The following is a 12,977-nucleotide window of genomic DNA, read 5'->3' on the forward strand; positions in this document are numbered from 1 at the left end:
CCCTTCGGTAGCTTCACCAACTCATAGGTATCATTCTCAAGCAAGGACTTCATTTCTTCTTGCATAGCTTCAAGCCATTGAGCTTTGCTTTCATCTTCAACAGCCTCTCCAAAGCATTCAGGTTCTCCCCCATCAGTCAACAAAACAAACTCATGTGGAGAATACCTTGACGAAGGCTTCCTCTCTCTTGTAGACCTTCAGAGTGCATTTGCAGGAATTTCTAAAGCTGGTTCTTCATCTTGATCATCATCACCAACTTCATCAAGTATCGGATCAACTGTTCCATCTTCACCTGCACCTGTATCATGCTCATTATTTTGAGCTTCAACTCTACCATCTTCTACCATAGGCATAGAGGGAGTAATATCCAAGTCAGAAAAATCATCACTAAGCTGAACCATTGGCTTCTTCGCATGATCAACATCCTTCAATGTTTGGTCTTCAACAAAGACAACATCTCTACTCCGAATTACCTTTTTGTTAATAGGATCTTAAAACAGGTAACCAAACTCATCCATGCCATAGTCAATAAAAATACACTGCCTAGTCTTTACATCAAGCTTAGATCTCTCATCTTTGGAAATATGAACAAAAGCTTTACATCCAAAGACTCTTAAATGATCATAAGAAACATCTTTACCTGACAATACCTTCTCCAGCACTTCAAATTGCAAGGGAACACATGGTGTCCGGTTCAAGACTGAACAACAGTGCTCAAAGCTTCACCCCAAAAGGATTTTGTCAATCCAGATTGCGACAACAAGCACCTAACTCTTTCAACCAATGTTCTGTTCATCCTTTCAGCCAAGCCATTCAACTGAGTCTTCGGAGGAGTCTTTTGATGTCTTATACCATGCTCTTTACAATAAGCATCAAATGGACCTGAGTACTCACCACCATTGTCAGTACGAATGCATTTCAACTTCTTCCCAGTTTCTCTTTCAACAGAAGCTTGAAATTGCTTGAACACATTTAAAACTTGATTTTTGGTTTTCAAAGTGTAAACCCATAATTTCCTAGAATGGTCATCAATAAAGGTTACAAAATAGATAGACCCTCCAAGTATTCTTGTCTTCATCGGCCCACATACATCATAATGCACCAAGTCAAGTATCTCTGACTTCCTTGAAGGCGGATGGCTTTTGAAAGAAACCTTGTTTTGTTTCCCAGCAAAGCAATGGTTGCACTTTTGCAAAGCAACCTTACAACCAGATAAAAGATTCCTCTTGGATAACATATTCATACCCTTCTCACTCATATGACATAATCTCTTATGCCATAAATCAGTTTCATCAACAAACTCAGCAGCATTAACAACATCTTTCACAATCTTTGCTTGAGTTAAATAAAGAGTAGAGTGTCGAGTACCTCTAACAACAACCATGGAACCCTTGGTGAGCTTCCAACTATCACGAGAAAATGAGCTATCCAAGTCTTCATCACACAACTTACCAACAGAAAGTAAGTTCAACCGAATATCTGGAACATGCTTCATACGCTTCAAAGTCAACTTGGTACCATTGGAGGTTTCTAAACAAACTTGTCCAACACCGGCACATTTTGCAACACCTTGATGAGCCATTTTCACATCACCAAAATTACCAGGAGTATAAGATGTAAACAAATCCCTCCTAGATGTAACATGAATAGAAGCACCACTATCAATCATCCAACTAGTGCTATTATCAACAAGGTTAACAGATTCAAACTCCTCAACAACAAGAAAATCATCATGGGTTACATTAACCTTGTCTTCCTTGCTACCATCATCTTTATTTGTGCTCTTATCTTTACTTGCCTTGGCTTTCTCCTTCTTTAGCTGCCAACAAAATCTCTTCACATGTTCCTTTTGACCACAATGATGACACTCAATATTCTTATACTTTTCTCGAGACTTGCTTCTGCTTTGATCTCTACCTTTAGGACCTCGACTTTTGTTTCTCCTCCTAGACTCAAAAACAAGAACATATGAATGTGTAATTGATGTACTTTGTGACTTTCTTCTCATCTTTTCATTCAAAACATTGCTCTTAACAAGATCCATAGAGATTACACCATCAGGAGCAGAATTGGACAATGACATTCTGAGAATTTTCCACGAGTCTGGTAAAGAGCCAAGAAGTAACAATCCTTGAACCTCTTCATCAAACTTGATACCCATAGAAGATAACTGATTCATAATTCCTTGAAAATTATTCAAGTGATCTGTCATTGATGTCCCATCTGTATACTTCAAAGCCAACAACTGCTTGATAAAAAACATCTTGTTATTCCCAGTTTTTCGAGCATACAACTGTTCAAGCTTAATCCAAAGGGTCCGAGCATGTGTCTCTCCAATAATATGGTTCAACACATTATTGTCAACCAACTGCCTAATATATCCACAGACTTGTCTATGCAACAAAGTCCAATCATCATCAGACTTATCATTAGGCTTCTCTGTACCAAAAACTGGTTGATGAAAACTTTTGACATAAAGCAAATCTTCCATCTTTGACTTCCACAAATCATAATTAGGACCATTAAGAGTGATCATCATACTAGTATTAGTATTAGCTTCCATTGTTCACAAAATCACAAGTCCAGAAAAATACCAACAAGCTCTGATACCAGTATGAAAGAGCCTAGCAGCGGAAACGACACAAATGTCCAACACAAGAACAATATGGAAGCACTCACAACACAATATGGCAGCAACTATAACAAGCAAATATAGCAAGTAAAGCAATAACAAGAACACACCGAGATTTTAACGTGAAAAACCCTCTCAATGTGAGAGGTAAAAACTATGGGTCGTCCAGACCAATGAAATAGCTCAACTATAATCAAATGAGGTACAAGAGAGTCTCAAACAAAACACAAAAACGTGCATATAACCAGCCAAAACATCAAAGCACCAAAGCTCATAAATGAGAAGCAAGAAGATGAAATATACTCCAAAAACAGAGCTGATGTCGAAGCCAATTTCTCCCTCTACAGACCTCCAATTAAAATCTCCACCGTTCAGAATGAAGAACAAGATGTGAAGAATCTACAGTTCAAATTTCACGTCGATCCAATGGTGAAATAATGAGAAACTGTCGTTCCAAGATTGCTGCTCTGTGTAAAAACGGGAAACCTAATTTCTCTCTTGCGAAGCTAATTTCTCCTACTGCAAACCTCCAATCAACATCTCCACTGACCAGAATGAAGAACAAGATGATAGAAACACGCAGTTTAAATTTCAAGCCGATCCAACAGTGAACAACTGAGAAACCGCCATTTGAAATTTACTACTTTGGGCAAAAACGAAAATTCTGTTTTTCCCTTTCTTTCTCTCTTTTAGTAGCTATTCTCTCTCTCAAAAGACCTCAAAAAAACTGAATTAGGGTTGTGACACTAGGGTGCAATAATACAGTCCTAAATGTTGGGCTTGGGCCTCACAAAGGAGAAAAAAAACCCAACAGCCGAATCATAAATCATGGTTTTAAAGGAAAGCTACAAGAAATAAACTCAACCATTATTTGGAAGTTTTAAACAGACAGCTAAATATGCTACAAAGAGATGATTTAAAAAGAATACAATTTAAAGAGACTGGCAAATGCACAATCCACTCCCTTGCTGTATCTTTCTCTAACATAAAATGTGTTGTGTAATAAATGAAAACAAGGTAAAGGAACAAATTATGATGGATTTATGCAAAGATTTCCATGTCAAGCTGTTCATGCTGAAAGGCTCTATACACTGCAGGCAACAGCTTCTTTTTCCAGATTATTGTAAAATGAACTCAACTTGGTGATAGCAAGCGCTTCACCAAAGAGTGATGCTCTAGTAGATCTTGATATGCGCACCTCAACATAGTCGCCAACCACAGGATTTCGCCGGGTCTTAACATCTTCCCTGTCTGGTATTGGCACATTGACAAACAAAACCCTGTGGCCCTTGTCGCTCTTGCCCATAAGCTCGGTATCCGGAGCTCTCTTGTTAGGTCCTTCAACCAACACAAGCTGCACGGTTCCAACCTGAGAGTCGAAGCATTTGCCCGTGCTCTCACGAAAAACCTCAATGAGTTCAGTTAGCCTCCTCTGCTTTGTTTCCTCAGGAACATCATCGACATAATTTCGGTGGGCATGAGTTTTCTCCCTCATGCTGTAAGCAAACATGAATGCCATATCATAACCAACAGCTTTTACGAGACTCAATGTGTCTAAATGTTCCTCCTCTGTTTCCCCACAGAATCCTGTTCGAATTCCAAACATAAAAAGAATTGAATCAATCTGCAGTTAAATATTGGTGTGGCAAAGAAAAACCTAAAACCAAAAGTTTTGGGTAGCAATACCATACAGTCATACACAAGTAGCTAAATTAGCAACGTGCTTATCTACCTTTTGACTTTTGTACTTCCAACAAAATACATCTGTTCCATCATATATTAGGAAACAAAATATCTGACAATGATGATGCTGTTGCCAATTAAGAGGATTATATATATGATAGCACATGATGGCATCACTTTACCTATGTAGCAGACTCCATCTAACAAAAAAAAAGAAGGCTTAATTGTTGATGCTGATGTTTGGTAATGCAGATTTTATTCACCACTTCCATAGACCTTTCTTAAGGATAACAAGAATCTCTTCTCTATCAATTACTCGTTGTAGAAAGTCAATGAAAAAGTGTTCTCAAGGGTTTCAGCTGACAAAATTTTACACCTAAATATGCTGGATGGATTCATAACTGTTGAATTTGTGTATTCCGTTCCTTTATGAAAACTAAAAATCTAGATGCCTCAAGAATAGAAGGTCAGCATTAGATACAACATGATTATGAAATTAAAAAAAAAAGTGACAAACACAAAACTTGATCTCTCATGCAGAAATTTTATAGAAAGCCAGAAATTAACGAATAGAAAGGGAGCAACTTGAAAGGCATATTACCACAGATGAAATCACTGCTCAAGGCCACATCTGGAATAATGCTGCGAATTTTATATACAAGCTCCAAATAAGCTTCTCGAGTATATCCTCGTCTCATCCTCTCAAGAACTGTACTACTTCCAGTTTGTGCTGGTAAATGTATCAGTTTGCATATATTATGTCTTTCTCGCATAAGATAAAGCAATTCATCCGGAAAATCTTTAGGGTGTGGAGAAGTGAATCTGAATCGCATCTCAGGAAATTCCAAGGAGAGTCGGTCCAACAGATCAGAAAATCTTAAACCCATTTTTTTCACCTTAGAAATGCTGGAAAACCCATCACTAAATTTCCAGTTGGAGCCTGGTTCAACCTCTTTCTCAATGCCGGATGCATCATTATAGCTGTTCACATTCTGCCCCAGAAGTGTTACTTCTTTCACGCCTTCTTTCCAGAGCTCTGCCACCTCTTTCACAATGGAATCCACAGGGCGCGATCGCTCTCTGCCTCTTGTGAATGGCACAATACAGAATGAACACATATTGTTGCAACCCCTCATCACAGAGACAAAAGCACTAATCGAGTTCTTGGATATCCGAACTGGATTAATATCGGCATACGTCTCCTCAAGGGAAAGAAGAGTATTGATCCCCTTCTGGCCATAGTCAACCTCCTCCAGCAACCGCGGCAAATCCCTATAAGCATCAGGACCGCAGACCACATCAACCATTTTGTCTGCATCAAGTATCTTTTCCTTCAACCTCTCGGCCATACATCCCAAAACAACCACTTTCGGAGGGCGCAAGGACTGCGACCTTCCGGTGGCAACATTGCTCTTCCAATGCCTCTTAAGAAACCAAAAATAGTTAAGCCTCTGCCACACTTTCTGCTCAGCATTATCTCTAATGGCACAAGTATTAATGAATATTATTTCAGCACTCTCAGGAACACTCACTATTTCGCCATAGCCGGCATTGTTCATGATGGAGAGGACAATCTCCATATCATTAACATTCATCTGACATCCATAGGTCTCATGGTATATACGACCTTTCGAAGGAGCTTCATTGTCTGGTACAACACTATTCGGAAAAACACAAAAAATAAGCAAACTATTTTCATTCCTAATCCCTATTCTTATTTAAACCTGTAATTCTACAATTGGGGAAACAAAAATAAAAATTCCTCTTTTTTTTACACTATGCTTATAGTTATTGTGACAGAGATATATGCGTCCTACTGTTAACATTCAAATTCAATTCGACAGAAGTAAAAGGCAAAACAAATACCCAGAGAACTGAAAAAGAAAAAGATTGAATTTCGAAGAGAAGTAGTAACTCACAGGGGTTGAGGTTGGGAAAAGGTAAGGGTAGCTTGAGGTAGGAAGTGAGGGAGTGAGGGAGTGGGACCCTCTAATTTGTTGGAACGAGAGAAGCTTCTCGAAGAGCTTGTGACGCTGATCTTGAAAGTAGAAAGTGGGAGTGGGCGTGGTGATGAGGTGGTGAAAGAAGAATGGCGGTGGAAGTTGAAGATTGTGAGAGTAAAACGAGGACGATGAAGCTTAAAAGGTTGGTTCATTATGGATGAAAATGTAAGTAAAGACGCCATTGAGTTCTCTCCGCCGCTGCAGGCTGCCGCCACCGGTATATGGTGGATAAGGTCTCTTCCCTGCTACTTCTACTGCTCCGCTTTGTGGATTATTCCCACCATAACGCTATCCCTCACAACGCAACATTTTCTTGTCGTTTCGTATCGCTTAATTGTTAAAAATAAAAGTCTTGAATAATAATTTAAAAATTGATTTCTATTTATTTTTCAGTCATTGTTTAAAAATATTACGTACACGGTACAGCTACATAGACTGATACACATGATATGAATCGTGTTTAGCTGATAACAACGATCTGCAACAGAAGCTGAAGTTCCAAGATGGTAAATCGGAACTGCAGAGCCACACTTCGCCTCCTTACCTTAATCAATCGTCAAGGCCACCCACACCCACCACTCTCCTCTTCTCCTTCTGGTCACATTTCTCATTCATATCTAATTCTCCCGTTTTCAATCGCTTTTGTTTTCTTAACGGTGCTCTGTTTTTACTCGGGGACAGGAATTGATGCATGCTGGAAGCAGTTACAGCGCAACAATGTTCACGGGGAGCATAAAATTGTGTCCTTTTTCAGCCCGTTAGCAAGTTCCCTGAAAACTAGGCAATGGGGTGTTAAGATTCAGAGTAGATGTTATGGTTCAGCTTCTGTGTTGGTTCAGAGGAACCCCAAATTCTCAAAGTTGAATGATGAAGATGTTAGATACTTTGAGGGGATATTGGGTGCCAAGAATGTCATTCAGGATGATGAAAAGCTCATCACTGCAAACACTGATTGGATGCGTAAATACAAAGGCTCCAGTAAGCTCCTTCTACAGCCACGCACCACTGACCAGGTTCTTCTTTTAATAGAATCAACAATTACTTTGGTTCATTGAAGTATATTCAAATTGTCATGGCTATGTGTATTTGCTTCTGCAGGTTTCTGAGATTCTTAAATACTGTAACTTCAGATGTCTGGCTGTTGTTCCCCAAGGTGGTAACACTGGTCTTGTAGGTGGAAGTGTACCTGTTTTTGATGAAGTATGATGTTGAGTTCATTAAGCATGTTATTCTTTTTTCCCTTAAAAGAATGATGGGGCTCATCGTACTTAGTACATTGACAACTTTTTCCTATAATCTAATGCTGCAGGTTGTTGTCAGTCTTAGTGCTATGAGTAAAATCATATCCTTCGACAAGGTAGAACATTTACTTCTTGGGAGACATATAGGCTATGAGTTCCCTTCTCCTGTCTGTATATGTTTATCAATGAGCTTTTTTCTCTCTAGTTTTGCTGGCAGTTCAGCATTAAAAAAGAAAATCAGGCTGTCTTTCTTATATCTATTTGCTTCCTACAAAGATGAAACTTCAGTTTATGGTTGTATATTGGGATAGCTTATTACGTGTTCAGAAAACTCCATAATGAATGCTGCAGATAGAGTTTGTAGCTGCAAAGTTATTTCTTGTGAAAAGATTTTGAAAACCCAAGTTACAGATTTGAATACTTAACCTTGGGTTTTTGCCAATGCATGTTTCAGGTTAGCGGTATATTGGTATGTGAAGCAGGGTGCATATTGGAAAATATAATATCATTCCTGGACAGTGAAGGGTAATAGTTTTTAAGCATAAAGTCACTGTCATTTGTAACTTATACATTAATTTCATAGCACTCTTTGTTTTTTTTTTTTATTAGTATTATTTAGACACTTATGCTGCCTCCTCTTTCATGAAGAATTTAAACTACTACCAAATATGTTATCTTGATTCAATATTTTACATTAATATTTCTAAAATTAGTTTTGGCTGTTTGCTTGACAAAATTATGCTAATAGTGGAGTTCTCCAAGCTCAATGTTGTGCAACTGCAGTGTCACAGCCTAGGTCTTGAAAGTTTAGACGATTGATTCCCCTCTCTGCCTATTTGAGTTATTAGCTTATAACCTTGACATATGCTTTCTGTATTTAAGTGGTGTACACTTTTCATTCAGATTTATTATGCCACTAGACTTAGGTGCAAAAGGGAGTTGTCAGATTGGTGGAAATGTTTCAACTAATGCTGGCGGGTTGCGTCTTCTTCGATATGGATCCCTTCATGGAAATGTACTTGGTAAAAGGAATACTTGTAACCTGTTAAACTCCACTATTCAAATATGTTCATCGTTGCATGTTATTTGAGTTTTATACTTCCAAAGTCAATGGATAAATCTAGATGAATAAATGGAGTTCAGTTGAAAGGTGAAACCACCAATGATTTTTACTGCCTAGCAGGTATTGAAGCTGTTCTAGCAGACGGTACTGTACTTGACATGCTTAAGACATTACGCAAAGATAATACTGGATATGATTTGAAACATCTATTTATAGGTATCTAGTTAACAATTATGCAAGTCTGGAACCTGATGAAAGATGTATTTGTAACTTAACTTACAAATGATGTAGGAAGTGAAGGTTCCTTGGGAATTGTTACTAAGGTTTCGATACTTACCCCACCAAAATTATCTTCAGTAAATGTGGCTTTTCTTGCTTGCAAGGATTATAGCAGTTGCCAGGCATGATCAATGTTCTTATTTTTAAATTTATTTTTTCTTATTGAATTTTTTAACTTATCATTGTTTTATTCTTGTTTTTGCATTCATAGATAATGTTATCCCCATGCGGTTACCTTAATTGATTGCTCTTTTTGAAATTGGCAATTTTATATTCAGGAAGTGTGAGGCTCTGATTTTTGTTCGTTACTCTTTATCTTTTTTACCTTTTCATTGAGGAAGCTTGTGGAAATTCATTACAATTTTCATCTTATGTTCTTAATGAATTTCTTCTTTTGTAAAAGAATTTTATAATGAAGATGAAGGGTCCTGAATCTGAAATCATGAATTCCTTTGTTTTGTGTGCCTTGATATAGGCAAGAGAAAAGTAGGTCTCCATTGAGAAACTGTTCTGTATAAGCTTAGTGTTACCAATTAGGTGAAATTCTTGAATAAGTTTACCTATTGTATTCAGTTTTTTAACTCACAATATATACTGCTAACTATTATCTGATGTTTGTATGAATTTTGGTGACTAGTAGACTCTCTCAGTTAATTTTATATATATATATATATATATATATATATATATATATATATATATATATATATATATATCTCTATATATATATATATAGAGAGAGAGAGAGAGAGAGAGAATTTTATGCCTATATAATTATATATGCTTCCCTTTTGTGTGCGAGTTTGAAACAGGCATACATCTAACCAGATTATTTCTGGTTCTTTTTGCATTTCAGAAACTGCTACAGGAAGCAAGGAGGAAACTTGGGGAGATTTTGTCAGCATTCGAATTCTTAGATAGCAATGCTATGAATTTGGTAATCTTTATAGATTTGTGACTGTCTATGTTGATAGCTAATTTGCTATTAATAAATGCATTGTAGCTGTCCTACTTCTGAGAGAATTATTAGGACTTAGTGACTGCCTCTGTTTGTTGGATCCTAGTCTTGCTGATTTGATTTGGTTTCTAACAGGTTTTAAATCATTTGGAAGGTGCTCGCAATCCATTACCTACATCACTGCATAACTTTTATGTGCTAATTGAGACAACTGGAAGTGATGAATCCTCAGACAAGTGAATTTCTCACCCAATTATTTTGATTAGTTTTGCTTATATCGGTAGAATAAATTATATTGGCATCCTTTGTTCTGAATTTTCATCTATAAAAAGCCTCTTTAAAAAATGTAATGTAGATAATCCATTCCTCAATGGAATTCATTCAATTAGCAGTGTTAATGTATCGTTTTAATGATATATATGTATATATATATATATATATATATATATATATATATAAGTGAAATGCAGGGTTAATTGAGTGACTAACCAAAGGAGATATATTTTAAATGTCCTATTGTCAGCTTAACATCCTTGTGCTTATCCTAATAAAAAGTTCTATCCATTAACCTCTGAATGTGTTTCGCCATGTTCTTAACATTTTATTTTATTCTATTTATCTTATTACTTAATATGTCTGTTTGGTTTAGTTGTAAATTCTAAGTGTGTAGTCTATGTTTTAATCATCCACGTTTGATGTATGTTATATTTTGAATTTTTGATATTTCTAGACAGAAGCTTGAAGCATTCCTACTTGGCTCCATGGAAAATGAATTGATATCTGATGGTGCTCTTGCACAGGACATAAACCAAGCATCATCTTTTTGGCTTCTGCGTGAGGTCATTTCTCACTCCATGATTTTCCATTTTGGTGGAATAGATTATGCTGTTCAAAATTAATGATAAATTGTATAGTCGTGCATAGCTTTTCTTCTTATTGATGTTATTCTATGAGCTTGCTTTACAAACTTTTGTGTCAGTGCTTTTACCTCTTTTGAATTGTATTTTTTAGGTCAGCTATACAACTTGCGTTTTGAATTTGTATACCGATTTCATATAATAGTGTCACTATTGTGAGATTATCTATGTGCCTGTCCACTTATCCACTTGCATTCCTACAAAAACCCTCTATTGGCTCCTTCATATTGTTAGAGCATATTTCAGTTCAAACTTTTCAGATGCTTTTACACTTTTACTCTTTTAAATGGTATGGGCTTCCTTCTAAATTGCTTGTCTTTATTCCTTTGTTTTTCATTGGCTAAGTTGCTAGTGTTTATTCTAGATTTCACCAGTTGATTCTTAGCCCATGTGGATGCTTTCCAGTATGGCCCCTTAGTTGCTTCTTTTACAATTATTGGCTATAATGCTGTGGAAACTAAATCATTTGCTTTTATTATTACTATTATTATTTAAGGGGAAAAAATGGAAATTAAATTTTGGTCAAAAGAACTACTTTCTTATGCTTATTTAGCAAGGGTTTTTCGTCGGTAGTTGAAATTTCAGTTTAACATCCCAGGGAATACCAGAGGCACTGATGCGAGCAGGAGCAGTTTACAAGTATGATTTATCGATACCTGTTGAAAAGATGTATAATCTTGTTGAAGAAATGCGCTCAAGATTAGGTAAGAGAGTATAAATCAGCAGAGTAAATGGATTACACAAGTATGTTTATTTTTATTTTCCTAGATTTTTTTCCTAAGAATCCCTATTTACAATTAAAGATTTTACACAAACAAAGTATGTTATCAGCTGTTATTACTGTCTTAAAATAATCCGAATTGTAGGTAATGATGCAAATGTAGTTGGATATGGTCACCTTGGAGATGGTAATTTGCATTTAAATGTCTCTACCCCTCAGTATGATGATAAGGTAGCAAGATCAAACACAAATGAACTATTTGGTTATGAAGTCCTTGTCTTCAATTTAGATGAATAATCAAAATATTAAAACTTTGCAGATTTTATCACAAATTGAGCCTTTTGTATATGAATGGACATCCAAGCATCATGGTAGTATCAGTGCTGAGCATGGCCTTGGACTAATGAAAGCTAACAAGATTTTCTACAGCAAGTCACCAGAAACTGTATGTATTGTATTGCATCTACTTGTGTTTTCTATTTGAGAATGTAAACTTAACTGTGCATTGAATGTCTTAACTATTGGACAGGTGAAGGTGATGACTTCAATCAAGAAATTGTTGGACCCCAATCACATACTCAACCCATATAAAGTTCTTCCTTGTTCTTCAATTTCATGAGTCTTACATGTGTAACTTAATCTTGTTTTCATATTTGACTTCTTTAAATTGAGATGATGCAAGTACAGTGGAGCTGTCTCCTCATATTTGACTCAACAACACTGCTGCACTGTAAATAATAAATAATACTACTATACTAAATAAATTTAGGGTCCATGAATTTGATAGAACATGAAACTAGGATTAGCATAATGATTAAATAATTGAATTTTTTTTAGGTCAATTGTGAGTCCTTAATTGGCTGTTTCAGGAATATTTTGTGCAAAGTCTTTCCTCCTAGTATAACTGTGGAACCTTTCATTCTAAGGTAAAGTATAAAAGAATTTATTAAGAGCAAGAAAAGCACTTTGCTATAAATCTCATGGAAAAAGAATGGAAGCAAGTTAATGCGAAGGGAATCACTTTTACTGTTTTGAGATTTAGGGTTTAAGACTAGATTCATTGCTTCATGCATTACTTTTTATATAGAGAATTAGAGACCTTTTGGTTAAGCTTGAGATTTGTTACTGTGTTCGGTCAAAGAAAAGATAATTAAATAAAGGTGAGAACAAAGATGAGTATATACCTTTCATTCTAACCGATCATCTAATCAAGTTTTTTTTTTTTATAAAGAAAATTTTCTTTTCTATTGCATTACTATCTTTTCTCCTCTTAAAGCATGTTCTAGAAGCCACAAGTCCATAACATAGGGCAGACCATTAATTACTTAGTTTTCAACATTGAGACTTTCATGCCGTGTTTCGCCTTTAATTTCCCTAAGAACAAATGTAGATACGAGCTTTCCACTAAACACGCTTAGAATATATGCTTATCTTCTACCCTTAATTGCCTTAGAAATAAGCCAAATTCAAAATGTTAAAG

At 36.2% G+C, this 12,977-nt stretch overlaps 2 protein-coding genes across 3 annotated transcripts; one reads left to right on the forward strand and one right to left on the reverse strand.

Annotated features, from left to right (window-relative positions):
* Positions 1-3,478: 3,478 nt before the first annotated feature.
* LOC112800771 (CDK5RAP1-like protein) lies at positions 3,479-6,613 on the reverse strand. The gene is made up of 3 exons (XM_025843163.3): positions 6,235-6,613; positions 4,917-5,974; positions 3,479-4,219 (listed from the first exon to the last, which is right to left on the reverse strand). Exons 1-3 carry the CDS (start codon positions 6,498-6,500, stop codon positions 3,717-3,719), a joined length of 1,827 nt encoding a protein of 608 aa, XP_025698948.1. The 5' UTR covers positions 6,501-6,613; the 3' UTR covers positions 3,479-3,716.
* On the forward strand, positions 6,372-12,339 carry LOC112800773 (D-2-hydroxyglutarate dehydrogenase, mitochondrial). 2 transcript variants are annotated; one of them, XM_025843164.3, is made up of 16 exons: positions 6,372-6,551; positions 6,783-6,915; positions 7,000-7,331; positions 7,417-7,518; positions 7,628-7,675; positions 8,014-8,084; positions 8,463-8,581; positions 8,743-8,838; positions 8,914-9,023; positions 9,758-9,838; positions 9,995-10,095; positions 10,590-10,698; positions 11,375-11,480; positions 11,643-11,728; positions 11,817-11,942; positions 12,027-12,339. In XM_025843164.3, exons 2-16 carry the CDS (start codon positions 6,822-6,824, stop codon positions 12,114-12,116), a joined length of 1,671 nt encoding a protein of 556 aa, XP_025698949.1. In that variant the 5' UTR covers positions 6,372-6,551; positions 6,783-6,821; the 3' UTR covers positions 12,117-12,339. The 2 variants fall into 2 exon arrangements, with proteins under 2 accessions (XP_025698949.1, XP_029154085.1); XM_029298252.2 differs by having other exon boundaries at positions 6,413-6,551; positions 6,712-6,915.
* Positions 12,340-12,977: the final 638 nt, after the last annotated feature.

Source organism: Arachis hypogaea, chromosome 5, assembly GCF_003086295.3.
Source record: "Arachis hypogaea cultivar Tifrunner chromosome 5, arahy.Tifrunner.gnm2.J5K5, whole genome shotgun sequence".
Lineage (NCBI taxonomy): Eukaryota > Viridiplantae > Streptophyta > Magnoliopsida > Fabales > Fabaceae > Arachis > Arachis hypogaea.